Source organism: Chlorocebus sabaeus, chromosome 15 (assembly GCF_047675955.1).
Source record: "Chlorocebus sabaeus isolate Y175 chromosome 15, mChlSab1.0.hap1, whole genome shotgun sequence".
In the NCBI taxonomy this organism is placed as follows: Eukaryota; Metazoa; Chordata; class Mammalia; order Primates; family Cercopithecidae; genus Chlorocebus; species Chlorocebus sabaeus.
In genome coordinates, this window is record NC_132918.1 from 6159138 (window position 1) to 6178381 (window position 19244).

At 40.1% G+C, this 19244-nt stretch overlaps 1 protein-coding gene across 2 annotated transcripts in view; it reads left to right on the top strand.

The window, feature by feature from the left end:
* Nucleotides 1-19244, top strand: part of MCF2L2 (MCF.2 cell line derived transforming sequence-like 2) — a 261670-nt gene that overhangs the window by 17728 nt on the left and 224698 nt on the right. The window contains exon 1 of one of the 2 annotated variants that reach the window (XM_073023421.1): nt 8494-11101. The exons of the other annotated variant lie outside the window; for it this stretch is intronic. Coding sequence (XP_072879522.1) covers nt 10921-11101 — 181 coding nt within the window. The 5' untranslated portion in view covers nt 8494-10920. Of the gene's footprint in view, nt 1-8493; nt 11102-19244 lie in introns of those variants that run through there. 2 annotated transcript variants of the gene reach the window in all.

The window sequence follows — 19244 nt, forward strand, 5'->3', positions numbered from 1 at the left end:
ATGAGTGTAAGTGCTCTTTCTGCTTATTGTGAGAAATGGGGATTGATTGATTTTAATGAGTCTGAAAAGGAAGACTATCTCATTGTCATGGACTTGTGAAATTAAAGCACTTAGTTCATACTGGCAGGCAATAATTATTATAATAAACTTAAGAGATTTTGGAATTTAACACACTGACATTACCAAAGACATGAATATTTAATTCAAATTAACAAAGCCAAAAAAAAAAAAAAATTAGCTCCTTTTAGAGCATCTTGCTGGTAAGTGGCAGGACCAGGATTTGAACCCAGGAGGCCTTGGCTTCAGAGTCTGAGCTCCTGACCACTGCTATTCCATGCTGAGTGCTCTCCAGGCGATGGAGTATCTCACAGAACCTCAGAGCAGGAGGTCTCCCTGGGCCTCATCAGCAAGGTGTACAGTCAGGAGCTAAGACAGCTGTTCTCTCTCTGGTGTCATCTGGTCACTGTGCTCTGCTTCCCTCCTGTGTCTATACCATTCTTCTGCTTTTCTTTGCAGATCAGCTCTTTATTCAGCTGTGGATTTAGAGAGTGGCTGGGTGTTAGCATGGGGGTAGAAGTCCTCAGGGAAGAGGGCTTTGAGGTGAAGAGTCACCCTAAAACAAATCTAATAACCTGGGAAGTGCTGGCCTTATGCTTTCAACTTTTAGAATCATTAAGAATGTAAAATACTTAGGCAGTTTTACGGGCTGGCCCTGGGAAAAATAGGAACCTTGCCCTATATTCAGTGTGCCACCTCCCCTATGTGACTGCCTGGGTGCTCGGGCACCATAACTACATTAAGATGTCACTGGTCAATGAATGGATGGTATTTAGACAGCACCCACCACGACGAAGGCAGTGGGCCAGGCATATGGCCCACAAGCTGTCATGGGGAGAGAATTATGGGGAATCTGAGGGCCTGAGCTCTTAATACCAGCTGAATCACCCATGGGTCCCTGCTTTATCCAGATAACAAAAGATCTGAGGGGTTTGGAGAGGACACTTGTAGGCCACTGGACTGGAGGGGAGTTCAAGGCCCAATCTGATAGGTATATTAAGAAAGACTGCAGAAAGTCACAAGTTGATGCTTGATCAATTGCCAGTATAGATAGTGGTGTGAGAGTTTGGAGGCAGAAGTTATTGTGAGCTTCAGTGATTGGAGAAAGCTTCATATGAGATGTGACTTGAGCTGATCTTGAAGGAAGGAAAAGATTTAGGCAGATGCAGGGGAAAAGCTATTTAATTGGCAAGATAAGGGAACAACCACTTTTAGAAATTGCATTGGTCTTTCTGCACTAGTTGTCCAATTTATTGTAGTCTCTGCCTAGGCCTCCATGGTCAACAACCCTTCCCTGGACAACAAAGCTCAATAGCTCACTATTGAGCTATTGAAAGAAAGAATGACCTCAAGCTTGAAGGCAGATCTATGGTGTCTCATTGTTTTTCCTTCCTCATATAGATCCTTTTCTAGGAGTAAGAGATTGGAAAGGCTAGAGGATATGGAAATAACATTTAAAATGATGCTATTGGCTGGGTGCAGTGGCTCACGCTTGTAATCCTAGCACTTTGGGAAGCCAAGGTGGGTGGATAACCTGAGGTTAAGAGTTCGAGACCAGCCTGACCAACATGGTGAAACCTCGAGTCTCTACTAAAAAATACAAAAATTAGCCAGGCATGGTGGTGGGCACCTGTAATCGCAGCTACTCAGGAGACTGAGGCAGGAGAATCACTTGAACCAGGGAAGTGGAGGTTGCAGTGAGCCAAGATCGCACCATCGCACTCCAACCTGAGCAACAGAGCAAAAACTCCATCTCAAAAAAAAAAAAAAAAAAAGATGTTATTTTAGCTACCATTTATTTCCTGCCTTTTAGTGTCACAAGTTGTGCTTTTTAAATGTACATTGTTTATTTAATTAAGTTTAATGGTAAGTGCAGTCTATTTATATGGAGGAGAAATTTGAGGCTTAAGCAGGTTAGGAAGCTTGCCCAAGGTCATAGCAAGAGGAAATGTCAGAATTGAAAGTCAGGTCTGGCTGGCTTCAAGGCCTTTGAATGCTCATATTTGGTTTAATTTCACCTGACAAAGTGATATATAAACCAGCAAATGACAGAAGTGCTATTACTGAGTTTTGAAAAATCTTTTGAAAAAATCGAATAGAAAATGAAAGCATCAATCCCTGAATTTAAGTATTTTATGAGTCCCTCGAAAAGTTGACTTATTAATAGTCACTTTCTTCCAAAGAAAAACTGTTAACTAAAGCTAGAGGATTTACTTTGTAGTCTTTAAACATGCAGAAGTAATAAATACATAATTCTTAAATAAGGATAAGCCTGTTAAGGAAGAAATGTTTAGGAGTGTTGCCTAATTGCACTTCCCATGCTAAGCACTAGAGTCTTAAGCAAAAAGTCTAATAATCTAATAAAGTTATAACCTCTCATTATCATGGCAAGGTGGCAGCATCACTATGCACTTTTATTTAGTATAGAAGACTCTTTGTATTTAGAGGACTTTACTATGAGGGGGTTAAGTACAAACGGTATGCATGTGGACAAACTACAGGTGTTCAAAATGTTTGAGCACAGAGGCTTAGAAGAGTTGCCTCTGGATTTCTTTGTTCAGTTATCTGAGCTTAGCCCCTGTCCAGCCCAGGTTTTGGATTATGTGTCTGTTTTTTTCTACCTATTGTCAGATCAGTTCACATTCATTTTAGCTTTCTCTTTCTATACCCTGGGAAGCTAGAATTTATTAAATTGCTGTGGGGAAAGAAGTCCTTCAGCCTGTTTCTCCTCTTTAATCCCCAATTTAGGACTAACCACGGCTGGGCGCGTTGGCTCACGCCTGTAATCCCAGCACTTTGGGAGGCCGAGGCGGGTGGATCACGAGGTCAGGAGATGGAGACCATCCTGGCTAACACGGTGAAACCCCATCTCTACTAAAAATACAAAAAATTAGCCGGACGTGGTGGCGGGCGCCTGTAGTCCCAGCTGCTCTGGAGACTGAGGCAGGAGAATGGCGTGAACCCTGGAGGTGGAGCTTGCAGTGAGCCGAGATGGCGCCACTGCACTCCAGCCTGGGTGACAAAGCGAGACTCCGTCACACACACACACACACACACACACACACACACACACACACACACACACAAAGACTAACCACGTTTCCTAAAGGCCTGTGGGAACTGGGCACTGGGCCAGGACTGAGGATGGGGTATGAAGGAGTGGGGATAACCCCTGCCCATGGCCATAGGCCTCTAAGGGCCAGAACCAGGCCACCGCCTCCACTGCTGCAGCTGCAGCATCCTGCGCAGCTCCTTAGGTAGGGGGCCTGGAGGAATGAATGAATGTCCTTCTGGAGCCTGCAGTCTAATGGGGAGTTAGACGTTAAGCAAACATAAGACAGTATTTAGGCAAAGTCAGCCATCATTCCCAGGTCGTTTGTGGAGTCCCAAGCCTCCCAGGTTCTCTTTCATCGTTGGGCTGATCTTGTGGTCTCCTGGCCTCTCTGCTCTGGGCTCCAGTTTTCAGTGACTGCCTTTCTTTTGCACTTGGTTGGTTCAGTTGTGCAATCCAGCTCTTTCTCCCAGTGTCTCAAAAATCATGCACACAGAAGATCGGGGGTTGCAAGGTAGTTTTCCAAAGGTGGGAGAGCAAACAGAGCAAATAGAGCCTGTGTCTAGCAACACAGACACTTTGAAATGGAGCCGGAGGCATCTTTGTGTTGAAAGTGTCCTCTGGCCACCCTAGCACCTCAGGGTTTCACAGCCCTTACCCTCACCAATTTACTGGCACCTCCCATACCCCATAGCACCTTTCTCTTTCCTCTTTTTTCTCCCCCACCATGAAGAGGGTTTGGTGCAGGACCTAGATTAGAATGACAGGCCTAATGAACTCTTGCATTCTCAACCTCCTATTCTTCATTCCATTTTATTTCTATTGCAGTATTTATACCTCTAGCCTTGCTTGCAAAGGAGGAACAAGCCTGCAGGCTGTGAAATGGGATTTTAGACCTTGACATATGGTGCAGAAATGAGAAGGAAAATTCCACTACACAAACCTCATATGTGAGGTGGCCATTTTCTCCCTCAGTGCCTTGGGAAAACTGACCCAGATTTTAAAAAGAAAGATCATATTTTCTGGTCATTTTCTGTGGGCTTTGCAGTAGAATCTAAAAAATAAGCAGAAGAAAGAGGGAGGAGAATGAGCATTATGTGATATTTCATAAGGGCTTTAAAAACTGTTTATAAAACTAATATATCATTCGTATTTAAGGTTTGGAAGACTCAAGATGTCAATTCTTCCCAAATTGATCTATAAATTAAACACAACTTCAATAAAAAATCTATTATGTATTTTTGTGGAAATTGAGAATCAGCTAAGAGATACTATAGTAGGCAAAAAGAACTATAATAACAATTTTTTTTAAAAGAGCAAATTTGGAGGATTCACATTACCTAACTTTAAAACTTACTTTAAAGCAAACTAATCACAACAGTGTGGTACTGGCAAAAGGATAGACATGTAGATCAATGGAGCAGAGTAGATAATCCAGAATAGTACCATACAAATATGGCCAAATGATTTTTGTCAGAGGTATAAAGGCAGTTCAATGGAGTATGATGTAATGGCAATTTCAACAAATGGTGCTGGAACAATTAGACATCTATGTGCAAAACAATTGAACCCTTACCTATACCTCACCCCATATTGAAAAATTAACTCAAAGTGGATCATGGACCTAAATGTAAGACCTAATTAGAAATCTGTTAGAAAACATAGGAGGAAATCTTTGTGACCTTAGTTGTTCACCAAGACCAAAAGTCTGATTCATAAGGAAATTTGATTTAAGTTAGATTTTGGTAACATTGACATTTTTTTTTTCTCTGCAAAATATACTGTTTAGAGAATGAAAAGACAACCCACCAACTGGGGAAAGAAGATTTGTGAATAGGCTGGGCATGGTGGCTCACGCCTGTAATCCCAGCACTTTGGGAGGCCAAGGTGGGCAGATCACCTGAGGTCAGGAGTTTGAGACCAGCCTGGTCAACGTGGTGAAACCCCGTCTCTACTAAAAATGCAAAAATTAGCCGGGCATGGTGGCGCGCACCTGTAGTCCCAGCTACTGGGGAGGCTGGGGCAGAAGAATGGCTTGAACCTGGGAGGCGGAGGTTGTAGTGAGCCGAGATCACACCACTGCACTCCAGCCTGGACAACAAGAGCGAAACTCTGTCTCAAAAAAAGAAAAAAGACTTGTGAATAGCATATATGACAAAGGACTTGATCCAGAATGTATAAAAAGAACTCTCAAACTCAATAATAAAAAAACTCAAATGACCCAATTTAAAAATGGGCAAAAGATTTGAATGGATACTTTATCAAGGAAGATACAAGATATACAGATAGTAAAAAACACATGAAAATATGCTCAATATCAGTAGTCATCAGTGAAATTGCGTACCTGTTAGAGTGACTAAAAAAAATGACAATACCAAGTCATGGTGAAGATGACAAGGGACTGGATATCTTACATGCACTGTTGGTGGGAAAGTTAAATGGTACAGCCATATTGGAAAACAGTTGGCAGTTTCTTATGAAGTTAAACACACACTTAATATATGACTCAGTAATCGCAACCCAAGAAAACGAAAACTCACGGTCACTTAAAAATCTGTTCATGAATATCTATAGCAGTTTTATTCTTAATCATTAAAACCTAGAAGCAGGGCCAGGTGCATTGGTGGCTCATGCCTGTAATCCCAGCACTTTGGGAGGCTGAGGCGGGCGGATCACTTGAGGTCAGAAGTTCGAGACCAGCCTGGCCAACATGTTGAAACCCTGTCTCTACTAAAAATACAAAAATTATCTGGGCCTGGTGGCTCACGCCTGTAATCCCAGCTACTCAGGAGGCTGAGGCAACAGGATTGATTGAACCTGGGAGGCGGAGGTTGTGGTGAGCCGAGATCATGCCACTGTACTGCAGCCTGGACGACAGAGCGAGACCCTGTCTAAAAAAACAAAACTGGAAGCAACCCAAGTGTACCTCACTGGGGAAGTGATCAACTGTGATACATCTGTCCAGTGGAATATTCAATAATAAAAAGAAATGATTTATTGATACAGATGATAATATAAATACATCTGAAATGTATTATGCTAAGATAAAGGTGTCAGAATCAAAAGGTACATACTGATCTTTCTATGATTTTGGGAAAAGGTAAAACTATAGGAGTGCAGTGATTGCCAGGGGTTAAGGGTGGGTGAGTGGTTTGACTACACAGGGGCGATCAACTATACTGTATCCTGATTGTGTTGATGCTTAAACCACTCTATGCATTTGTCAAAACTCATAGAACTGTATCCCCAAAAGAGTGACTTATACTATTGGTTAAAAAAACAATTTTAAGAAGAATTAGCAAAGAAAAATAATACAGAAAAAATAACACATGCTCATTGTTCAATATTTGGAAAATACAGAAAAGTACAAGAAAGAAGGTCTATAATCCCATTTTCTAATAATAATCACAGTTACCTTTTGAGCTATATCCCTCTAGCTTTTCGTTCCTTTGGCATTTTTACATAGTTAAGATGATATGATCTAGCTTTCTTTACATGTATCATATTACAGATAGAATTATATAGATTATATTCTGCTTTTGAAAACTATACTATACATTCAATTATATTGTAAATTCTATTCAGACATCTCCATAGATAATATTTTAATGCTTTATAATTTTTTTGCTACATGATTTTACCATAAATTATGTTGTTCATATAGGTTATTTCCAGTTTCCCAATGTTATTTTTAAGAGGCAAGGAGCATCTTTAGTCAGAAATTTTTGCACAAATTTCAGATTTTTTTTTTCTTTTTTTGAGATGGAGTCTCGCACTGTCACCTGGGCTGGAGTGCAGTGGCGAGATTTCGGTTCACTGCAACCTCCGCCTCCCAGGTTCAAGTGATTCTCCTGCCTCAGCCTTCTGAGTAGCTGGGATTATAGGCGCCCACAAGCATGCCTGGCTAATTTTTTTGTATTTGTAGTAGAGACGGGCTTTCACCATGTTTGCCAGGCTGGTCTCGAACGCCTGACCTCGTGATCCACCCATCTCAGCCTCCCAAAGTATTGATATTACAGGCGTGAGCCACCGTGCCCGGCCCATATTGTTGTTTTACAAGTGGAGTTCTAGAAAATATTATTGCATTAGGGAGTGTAAGTGTTAAGTTTTTAAATATGTTTTGGTCAGATTGTCTTCTGGGAAACTTATACCCATCAACAGGATGTGGGGGTTCTTGCTTTCACTTGATCTGTTTATCAGCACTTGTGATTTTGTATGACATATGAGCTGATGACAGAACTTACTTGCAGGGTTGTTTTAAAAGAATGTATGTTAAGGGAATGATGCAGTATCTGTAATGTTAGTCTTCTAGTGATGCATATTTTTATTTTCTTATTTGAATTTTTGCTTGTTTGATAAATGTGGTTTTGTATTCATTTTAATTGAATTTTAAAAAATTATGAGTGAACTCTAATGATTTTAATATTTTATTAGCTGTTTTACTTTTTGCTCTGTGACTTGTTAATATTTGGCTTGGGACCAAGGCATTTGTGCATAAATTTTTTAAATGTTAAAGCTATTAAACCTTTCTTAAGTTTATAGAAGGTTTTTTGTTCCCCAGTTTGCTGTTTATAATTTTGTTTTTGATGTCTTTTAACATACAAAGGTTTAAAATTGTGTGTAGTCAAATCTATAGATCTTTTATTTTGTTATTTTGTAACCATCAGCTTAGCTGAGCCTCAAACCACTTTTTAAACAATTTTTTTCTTCTTTCCCTTTTCCTCTTACCCCTGTCAGTTTCAAGATATAACTTTGAGACAAACTGCATGTATGTGCCTCTCATCTTAAAAGACAGCAATGGAATGTGCTGCGAACCTCCACTCCCTTTCCTTTCCCATACTATACTGTCATGCCTTATGAACATTTATTTGCCTAATGCTTATTAAGCACAGACCATGTGGTCTTATCTGGTCATATTTTTGTTAGAAGCTTCAAGAGTCAGATCCTAATAGGGACCAGGCACCTCCAGAATTCTCTCTTCAACAAAAGATTCCTTCGAGGATGGAACCCACACCCAGCTGAAGACTAATTTGCAACCTGGCAGGATCCACGAAGGTGCCAGCCCCTTCACCAAATGAGACAATAATTCGAGGGCCACCGGAGCCACCTGAGCAAGTCACGCCACCTAGAATCTCGTAGCCCCATTTGCCTTTTCTACTTTCTGAGTCCTTTGTTTAAAAACCCGTGTGTTCCCTCCACAAATTTAAGAGTGGAATTGCTTTCTACTCTTCCCATGCTAGCACGGATAATACAATCTTGCTCTCTCTTATCACAACTCGTCATTATTTTTGACTTATTTTGAGAAGCAGTGAGTGACAAGACCCTTTTGCAGGTTACAATTTCTTATATTGCTTTTATTTTATTTTATTTATTTTGAGACGGAGTCTCACTGTCACCCAGACTGGAGTGCAATGGTGCGATCTCGGCTCATTGCAACCTCTGCCTCCCGGGTTCAAGCAATTCTCCTGCCTCAGCCTCCTAAGTATCTGGGATTACAGGTGCCCGCCACCACACCCAACTAATTTTTATATTTTTAGTAGAGACGGGGTTTCACCATTTTGGCCAGGCTGGTCTTGAACTCCTGACCTCAGGTGATCTGCCCGCCTCAGCCTCCCAAAGTGCTGAGATTACAGGGATGAGCCACTGCGCCTGGACTCTTCTGTTGCTTTTATATCCTTCCTCAAGTAAAGAATAAGTAAATAATCATCAGGGTTTTGTTTGTTTGTTTGTTTGTTTTTTAAAGTATCTTTTAGTGTTTTTTTTTTACACAACTTTTAAATTTCTGATATATATTTTTTGTAATTTTCTCAGTAGTATTTATTAAGTATTTCTTCATTGATTGGCAATGCCTCATTCTTTACATATTGTTATTTTTGAATTGATAATCTATTCCTGGGTCTTGTTTCATTCTTTGTATTTTATTAGTGCTAACATAATAACTTTAAAATATCTGCCAGGAGAAATTCTCTTTATCTAGCATTTGATTTTTTTAAAAACCTTTTTTTTTGAGACGTGGTTTCCTTATGTTGCCTAGGCTTGTCTCAAACTCCTGGGCTACAGTGATCTCCTGTCTCGGCCTCTCAGTGTGCTAGGATTACAGGTGTGAGCCACTGTGCCTGGCCAAAAAAAAAAAAACATTTTCTTAACCCTTCTATCCTTTTATATTCTTTCAAATAAATTTGATAATGATTTCATTAATTCCCCTCATCTCCACAAACTTACTGTAATTTTAACAACAACAAAGAACTAGCTCTAATTAATCAACAGAGTAGTCTGTAATCTTAAAGTGCTTTCTAGTACAACTGCTTTGGGGAAACATTTGACAGTTTCTTGTAAGTTAAATATACCCCTACCCTTTGACTCATCAATACCATTTCTCGATATTTGTCTGAGAGAAAGCTAAGCATGTCTACACAGAGGCCTTTACATGAAGGTTCATAGCAACTTCATTTAAAACAGTCCAAGTTGGGGAAAAACCTGAATGTCCGTCAGTAGGAGAATGAACAAGCAATAGCTGTCCATACGATGACCTATAACTCAGCAATGAAAATGAACGAACTACTGATACCCACTGTGGATGAATCTCAAATGCATTATCCTGAGAGAAAGAAGCTTGACACAAAAAAATCAATACTGTATTATTATACCATATGATGTTTTGGAACAGGCAATACTAGTCTCTCTCAAAAAAAGTCACAATGGTGGTTGCCTGGGAACCAGGGTTGACTGGGAAGGGACTTGAAAGTGTCTTCTGGGGCTATGGAAATGTTCTACATCTTGAAAGAGGTATGGGTTACATGGATATATTCTTTTGTCAAAGCTCATTGAAATGTATAGTTTAATATTTGTACATTTTTATCCCTCCCCCAAATAAAGTTAAAAACCTTTTTAAATAATAAAAAAAAAATGTCTTCCAGTTTCTCCTTGGCCAATTGCAAGGCTTACTCTGAAATTTTAGCTTGAATGATACAAATAAAGATGAGAAGTTTGTGTAAAAACATTTATTACTTGCTGATTGGCTATTTTGCCTTGTACTCTTTCTTTAAATATGGAAACACATTATTAATAAATACCATTAAGCATGAAGAACCAAGATAAAATGCATCAGGGAAAGGCAGCCTCTCTCTCAGTATATCATCCTCTCTGCATGGCACAGTTTGAAAGGTGAACTCACTTTTCCCCAAGTGGTAGTAAGTAGAATCTTGATCACATTATGACAGGCAAAGAATATCCTTCATTTGAGAATCAGATTATACTTGCGCCTGATCTTCAGGAGGAGTCCAGGAGACGCTGTACATCCTGTCTCAGGATCTGAACCTTTACTGTTTGCCATGTCAATCTAAGGTGCCTGCTCAGATAGTGAATCTTACTGGCTGCAGCGTTAAGCCTCTGGATTTTATTACTGGCAGCCTAGAGAGGTTAGAAGAGGAGGGTAGAATTGTGGCCTGGAATAAGTTTTTTGTTTTGTTGTTTGTTTGTTTTTTTAGAACATCCTTTAAAAAGTTTATCCTTATCATTTTATTTTAAATATCTGGTGGCCTGATTTGTGTCTCATGATGTGATGATGTGATACTTCTAAAAAAAAAATTCTGATTCTCACTGAAGCTAGGATGCCCCTCTCTGTCATCCCCCAGTTTTCCTTTTGTTTCTAAATGAGTACGTTTGATAATCTGCTGGGGCTGTAAACCTGTGAGCGCTCACCAATCAAAAGGATCAGCTCTCAGCCATGAAATGACCTTGAGTGAACTTCAGGGAGATTAACTGGGAGAAAGGATTGAACATTTCTGTGTGAGTGCAGTGCCTAGAGAGAAATGGAGAGCGAGCGAGGTGACACTGTTTCCTGGAATCCAGTGGTGGTCTGGTGCACGAAGTGTGAGCAGCAAGATCCTAGATACTCACCTTACACCTTGGTGCGGATAACAGAGGCAGAGATGAGGGCCTATCACCGTTTAGTAGGAAGTTGCATCAGGCTAGAATGTGTGGCAAAAAAAGGTAGTGTGGAAGCAATGATGCATGTGTTTTATGTATGTGTTTTATTTCTCCTCATTCTTAGCATAATGATTTAAAAGTAAGAAATTTTACATTAAAAAAATCGTACTTTGCAGTACTGTCTCAAGTTTTTTGTGAAGAATTTCTAAAATGACTTTTTTTAAAAAGCATTAATTAGCTATTACAATATTGTAGATGGTCATTTATTGGTATGTTCATAGGTAGATTCGTAATAAAAAGATACAATTTTCTGAAAAATTAGGTTGTAATATGGAATGTATAAGTGTGAGCTTGTTTTGAAAGCCTACATATGTCTGCACATACATATACATGCACTGAGTATTGTATAACAATGAGATAACTGGTTAATTTTGGTTAAAGGAATACGTTTTACTTAATTTTGTTTGGTTGTGTTTTCTATTTTTTAAAATTACCAACATATCTTGCTTTTTTTCCAAGTGGTAGTAAGTAGGATCTTGGTCACTTCATGGCAGTAAAGAATATCCTTCATTTGAGAGTCAGATTGTACTTGCACCTGATCTTCAGGAGCTCAGGAGATGCTCTACATCCCATCTCAGGATCTGAACCTTTACCATTTCAATATTTCTATATTTCTTCTATGAAATGAAAGTGAAAATAAGAATCCAGGTTATGAAATTCATATTCCTGGAGAAAAATGTTAAGTCTGAAAGGCTTCATGTTAGATGCATGAACTGATAACAGACTGATGGTCTCAGAGTAGAAAAAGAAAAGCGCTTCCCTTCAGTGGGCTGGTGAGAAGAAACATCATTTCTAAGTGTGCTTTCCGTGTACTTGGAAGCCAGCAAGACAGATGTTCTCAAAGCTGAAGCAACTACTTGTTTCTAAGACTGCTTCTTTTAGAAATGCACTTAGTGGTATGCTCCCACCTTTTGTTTGTTTGTTTGTTTGCCTTGAACATGTTTATAATACATTTATTCCCTTTGGATCACAGGCTAGAAAAGGTGATTAAAGCAAATGTCTTAGGCTCTCTCATTACCCTTTATACTTGGAACCTGTTTCTTCAAGAGTGGGAAGTTATTAAATGAAGTGTGCTTTAAAAATAATCATTGTTGCAGTATACTTTCTGATTAAGACATGATTCATAGTTATATACCATATACTTATTTAGTATGTAATGCATAAATTATATTCTCAAAGGCAATGGCCATGATATATTTGCTACTTAGATAAGGACAACTTGTTAAATAGATTTTGCTTTCCATATTTAAACATGTGTGCTCACCTATGCATGCACACAAATCCTTACAAGGCTTGAATTGAAGTGTATATGGTTGCCCTGATTTTATGAAAATTATTACAAGGGCTTTCCAACTCTGTTAGTAGTGAAGAGAGGAAATAATTTGAAAGAAGAATAAGAATTGCCAAATCCTAAGCTCACAGCATTATATATGCCTTATTTTTTTCCCTACTAAAGAAGATTATGAAATGTTCACCTGTATTCTTTAGCTGTCAGTCATTTTATTCTGTGACTCAAGACAACAATGAAAGGTTGAGTATGTTAATGTAAGTTTTGTGAGTATGTGAAAGACCTTTCTGACATTACTGCAGCATTATGTTCATGAGATACTGTCAGTTGCCTTTTCGGACTAAAGTAACACTGATTCCTTGGGATTAGGGGAATGAAACTAGAGATTACACGCTGATTGAAATATGCGTTAATAAAGACCCATAGTTTATGTAATTGTTGGGGGGTCAGGGAGGGTTAGCAACTGGAGGTTTGCTTTTCCACTGACTGTCCCCCCTCCCTTTTTTCTCTTTTTAAAGAAAAAGTATATTTATAAATATATTGTTATATTATATTAATATTATAAAATGAATGCTTCTAAGAGTAGCACCAGCTGCTGTAACAAACACCTAAATTTCAGTGGATTAATAGATTCCAACACACTGTCCTCTGTCAGAGAGCTGTTTTCTCTCAGTGTTTTAGGGACCCTGGCTGCCTCTATCTTGTGGGTCTGCCATTTGCTATACTTGGAGTTGTCACCTTGCAGCTTGGGAGAGGGAAGAGAGAGTGGTGAAAGCAAACTTGTTTTTTAAATACCCCAGCTTAGAAGTGAAACATCATTTTTGCTTACCTCGCATTGGCATTCAGTCACATGACCATAACTGAAAGTAAAGGGGTGGGTGGGAGATTAAGGCCCTGGCTAGGCAACTGCCTTTCAGTGGTAAAGCTACTGTATGGAAGAGGATCTGTGATATTTTGATGGGCAGCGAGCCATCTCTGCTTCAATAGCTCATTGCAATTCAACTTAAGCAGTACCTCTATACATACATATATATAAATATAAACAACATTCTGTTCTGTATCTCACTGTCTTTTTAAAAAACTTAATATATTTTAAACCTCCTTTCCTGTCAGTAGCATAGATATATCTGATTTTATTTAATGCCTCCATAGTATTCTATTATATGGCTTTATCATCATTTATTTAACCAATCCTCTATTAATGGTCATTTGCAACAAAAGAACAAGCTATAATAAACATCTTTGAACCCATTTATTTTGTACTTGTGTTAGTATTACCTTAGAAATCCCTAGACATGGAATTTCTTGGCTAAAATGCTGCATATTTAATATTTTGACAGTTATTTTTAAATTAATAAATGGAAAGATTGTACCTATTTATACATTCACCCATAGATAATCTGCCTACGCTCTTACCAACCCAATCTTATTCATTGTTAAGATAATCACTAATCCATCAGGCAGAAAATATCTCGTTTTGTTTTAATTTACATTTCTTTATCCATGGTTTGAATGTATGTGTCCCTCCAAAATTCATATGTTGAAACCTAACCACCAAGGTGACGGTATTAGAAAGTGGGGCCTCTGGGAGGTGGACAGGTCATGAGGAATCCACCTTTGTGAATGGAATTAGTGCCCTTATAAAAGAAGCTTCAGACAGCTGCCTCCCTCTTCCATCTCTCCTGCCATGTGAGGACTCAGCATACATCCCTTTCACCCTTCCACCATGTGAGGATGCAGCAAGAATGCACTATCTTGGAAGCAGAAGGAAGACCTTGCCAGACGCTGAATCTGCTGGTGTCTTGACCTTAGACTTCCCAGTCTCCAGAACTGTGAGAAATAAAATTTCTACATTTGTAAATTACCCAGTCGAAGGTATTTTGTTATAGCAGCAAGAACAGACTAAGACATGTGGTTAAACATGTTTTGATATAAATTTATTGGCTATATTTCTTCTATGAATTATCTGTTTCCAGTCTATGCCTATTATATTAGTTTCCTGTGTCTGCTGTAACAAATGACCACAAAACTTGATGGCTTACAACAACAGAAATTAATTTTTTTCACAGTCCTAGAGGCCACAAGTCCACCATCAAGGTGCTGGTACGGCCACTCTCTAGAAGCTCTGGGGATGATTCAGTTTCTTGTCTCTTCTGGCTTCTGGGGGCTCTGGCTATTTCTTGGCTTGTGGTTGCATCATTCTGATATCTGCCTCTATCTTCACATGGTTTTCTCTGTGTTTCTGTCTCCTTCTGTTTCTCTGTCTAATCTCCTTTCTCATCTCATCATACTATATCATATTATTGTATGTATACTGAATATACAGTAATGATAATAATTATTATTGTTTTGTCCACACACTGTTTCCAATCAATAGGTTTCACTGGTTATGGGCCAGTGATATGTGAATTAATAATAAATATATACATAATCCCTAAGTCATTATTCCATAAAATATATTTTTTCTTGTCTTCATGTCAGCAAAAACAGTGAACTGTTGAGAACAGTGATCTAAAGTCAATGTGATCTAAGTAAAATGTAATTGTGTTTAACAAGTTCAAACTTTGAGTATATTTGCATGATGAATTACAAAAAGAAAAGTAAGAGCATTGATGCTTGGTTCTATTGGACTGGATATATAATTACCAAAGAATCTACATTATCATGCTATGAGAGAGGAGGGATTTCTCAAGTTAATTCATTTGTTTTTTCTCTTATCTAAGCACTTCCGCAGTTCAAATCCTCCCTGCACTCTGAAGCAGTGTGTGTCCCTGATGTCAGCAGTGGCGCAACCCACAAACCACCCTAGCATTTGGATGCGGTCGCATTTTCTTTTGAGGACATAGACCAAGAGCTGTGAAGCATTTCCCTGGGTCTGAGCAGCGTTCAAAGAATAGATTTCCAGGGCTATGTGCACCTGCCAGCGCTGAGCACTGGACCATGAGTGCCCGGGGCAGCCAAGTGTTCTTTAATACATATGTTCATGGGGGTAGGGTGTGAGATGCTGAGCCCTCCAAAGTGAGGGTCTGGGCAGGGGGTGCCACAAGGAACTCTCTGGAGGTGGTGGGAGGGAAATATTCCATTTCTTTTTCTTTTTCTTTTTTCTGAGACGACATCTTGCTCTCTTGCCCAGGTTGGAGTGCAGTGGCATGATCACAGCTCACTGCAACCTCCGCCACCCAGGTTCAAGTGATTCTTCTGCCTCAGCCTCCTGAGTAGCTGGGATTACACACATGTGCCACGACACTGGCTAATTTTTGTATTTTTAGTGGAGTTTCACCATGTTGGCCAGGCTGGTCTCAAACTCCTGACCTCAGGTGATCCTCCCACCTCAGCCTCCCAAAGTGTTGGGATTACAGGCATAAGCCACTGCACCCTGCCAAATATTCCATTTCTTGATCTGTTTGATTGTTACATCAGTGTATATTTGTCAAAATTCCTCAAATTGTATGCTTAAGGCTTTGAGCACTGTATTGCATGTAAATTATACTTCAATAAAGTACCAATAGCATAAAAAATAAAGGCTACCAGTGCATACTTTTCTGTAAGTAAACTAAAGGGGTAACCACATGTAATTCCATCACTTTAACACAACTGTTTCATATAATCTTTTCTCATACGCCCACACATAAGTGCATAAACATATCACACACTTGGTTTTTTCTTTCTTTTTTAAATCTGGCTATAATCTCACTATTTGTAGGATGTTTGTGTCCTTGACATTGTATCTTAAATATTTTTCGATGGATGCGGTCTTTATACTTGTATAATGATTGCTTCCATTTTTTCACTCTGGTAAAAATATTATAGTCTACACTGTTACATATAAAGTTTTTATTATGTTCTCGTGATGTATTTTCAGATGTAGGATGAGTGCATAAAATATTATGGAGATTTTAATGACTGTAATGGTTAAGACGTTGGGCTTTGGAGGTCAGAATGAGCTGGGTTCAAGTTCTGGATCTGCATGATCTTGGACAAGCTACTTCAAATCTAGTTCAATATCACCCTTAGAGTTGTTTTGAGGATTAAATGAGGTCACATATATAAAGTATCTGGTATGGAATCAACCACGTAAGTGCTCAGGAATCACCAGATAAAAGATTGAGAAACTACTTTTCACAAGGATGCTACCTGCTTCACTCCCTGAGGTTATGCAGAAGCACTGATTTTCCATTATAACCCCAGCATTGTGTATTAGAATCTCAATTATTTTATGGATGAAATGAGATATTCTATTGCTGTTTAAGTTTCATTTGTTGACGACTAGGAAGTTGGACGTTTTCTAGTGTTCTTGATTTTTAAAATCTTTAAATTTCCTTGTAAACAATTATTCTGTTTGCTTTTAAAAGCCTTTACTTCATTATTTGTTGTGGATAAGACAAAAGTCACTATTATAGGGCAGGTTAAGCATCGCTATAGCACAGGAGCCAGTAAAAGAAGGAAATATGTCTGTGTTATTTCTGACCTGGCCAATAAAACAGAGTGGTGAAATGCATTATGCCTCATGGGCTGGCCTTTTGTACCAGCCCAGCAACTGGTGTCTCTGAGCCTCTGGTCCAGAGTTTCCTCAGTGGTCAAGTCTAGTCTAGTTGTGGACGTAGGAGGGTGGAGCAGGCTGGAAGATGTTCATTTGAGTGTCAGGGCACATCCCTTTTCTGTCATTGTGCAATGAATTCAACTAGTTAATCTGTGACATGCAAAGTTAGTGTCGAGCTCACAGCTGGTGCCGTATTCATGTTATTAACAGGTACGGTTTTTACACAGCGCCTGAGAGTGGAGATCCTGGTTCGTGGCTTGTTACGCATTGTTGCAAACTCAGTTGTTGAGATCTAGTTTGATGAACTGGCAGATGCTTCTGTTCCTTCTGTCCCCTTGATTCTCTGGGCAAAACAGTAATGTCACAGGGTCTGCCAAACTTGGGGGAGCTGTTCTCTGCTCCAGACCATACTTTTCCCCCCTTAACCTAGGTATTTATTTATTGAGTTCTTTTTTTTCCCCCTCAGATCATACTTGAATCTTTTAAATCACAGTGTGACAGAAATTTCGAAGAGCAAGAGTGGGGGGCTAAGGGTTTCACTCCCCTTTATCCCTTATCCATTGCAGCAATCAGCGTCGAGATGATATCAGCCCTGTTTCCTGCCCTCTGTTGTAAGGAGGATGACTCCAATCATTAGCAAAGGTCCTGGTCCCAAAGCACATGCTGCTCTCTCAGCCTGGGAAGTGGGCAACACAGGGAGATTGCTTGCTGGCTGCAGTGGAATTCCCGTGGGACATGCTGGACTATTATTTCATTGCCTAAGAGTCTGGAGGCTGTGTGTGGCCTTTGATACCATCTGTATTTCTGGAATTGTGGGGCCAGGGTAAAATAGAGTCACACTTCTGTGTACTTATCAAGGATAGAAAAGAGTCAAGTTTTTCCCTAGTGTATTTGTTTGCCCAGGATAGACATTGTGTTGAAATTGAATTATCATTTCCCTTTGCCTTATGTGGGTAACAGAGGCAAGTTTCTGCCAGGCATGATGGCTCACACCTGTAATCCCAGCACTTTGGGAGCCGAGGTGGAAGTTGGAGACCAGCCTGACCAACATGGAGAAACCCTGTCTCTACTAAAAATACAAAATTAGCCGGGCATGGTGGTGCATGCCTGTAATCCCAGCTACTCGGGAGGCTGAGGCAGGAGAATCGCTTGAACCCGGGAGGTGGAGGTTGCAGTGAGCCGAGATTGCGCCATTGCACTCCATCCTGGGCAACAAGAGTGAAACTCCGCCTCAAAAAAAAAGAAAAAAAGAGAGAGACAAGTTTCTCCCTAACCTAAGCAAGCCAAAAATGGCAAAGAACAAGCGGGAAGCCTCCACAGACTTCTGTGAGGTCGGGGCAGATGTGTAACAGGCACCAGTGCCTTGGTGGGTCACGGTTCTGCTCACCTTTTCCTGGGAGAAGGAAAAACCCTTTTACTGGTGAGAACACTGAGACTCAGAGTGTACTTGCCCTGATCACCTATCTAGAAGGTGGCAGAAAGTTTCTTTGCATGCAAGTCTGTCTGAATCTGAAGCAGGTCCTTTCCCATTGCAGTGGAGGTGTTCTTTTAGAACCAAACAGTTCTTGCACTTCCTCCCCTACCTACCTATACAGGAGTGGGAGGCAGGGCCTGCCAGCCGCAGGGCGGTCTTTCTATCTGTTTTGGTATAGAGCATAAGTGTGCCTTACTGGGGCAGAACAGAGCATGCCCTATTCCAACAGGCCCACGGTGTCAGGCAACTGAAGACTGGGTGTATCTGCAGTCATCTCCATCATGAGTCAGAGGATGAGTCCAAGAAAGCCTCATGATCTGTTGCAGCTGGCCAGGTTGGGTCATGTGGCTCCTTTGCTAGGAAGACTTCAAGGATAACCATGTCACTTCCTGGCTGGAGACCAAGCACTCTCAGCAAAACCTGCACTCAAAGCAAAGCAGCTCATTGCTATTCTTAGAAAAACAAATTATGAATTTTAGTCCTGTTCATTTGATAGCCACAGGAGGCTGGTGAGAAAGTTCTCTGTTGGGGGATGGAGGGATGGGCAAACCTCAGATTCCCACGACACTAGTCAGCCTTTCAGGGTTGCAGGAGCCTTTGCAACTCAAGGCCAAGCCAAGGTCTGGGAATTCTATCAAGCGTGGCTGAGGTTGGCCCTCTTAGAGTCAGGTGATCCGGGCTCTACAGTTATTTGTTGCATAACTGCAGGCAAGTTCAGGAACTCTCTGGGTCTCCATGTTGTTGTTTGAAAAATGAGATGGTGTGGGGATGGTTGACTTCGCTAATGTCTGTTCCCCTTTCAGATCTTACATCTTTAAAATGCTTAATTTAAAGCACACCTCAA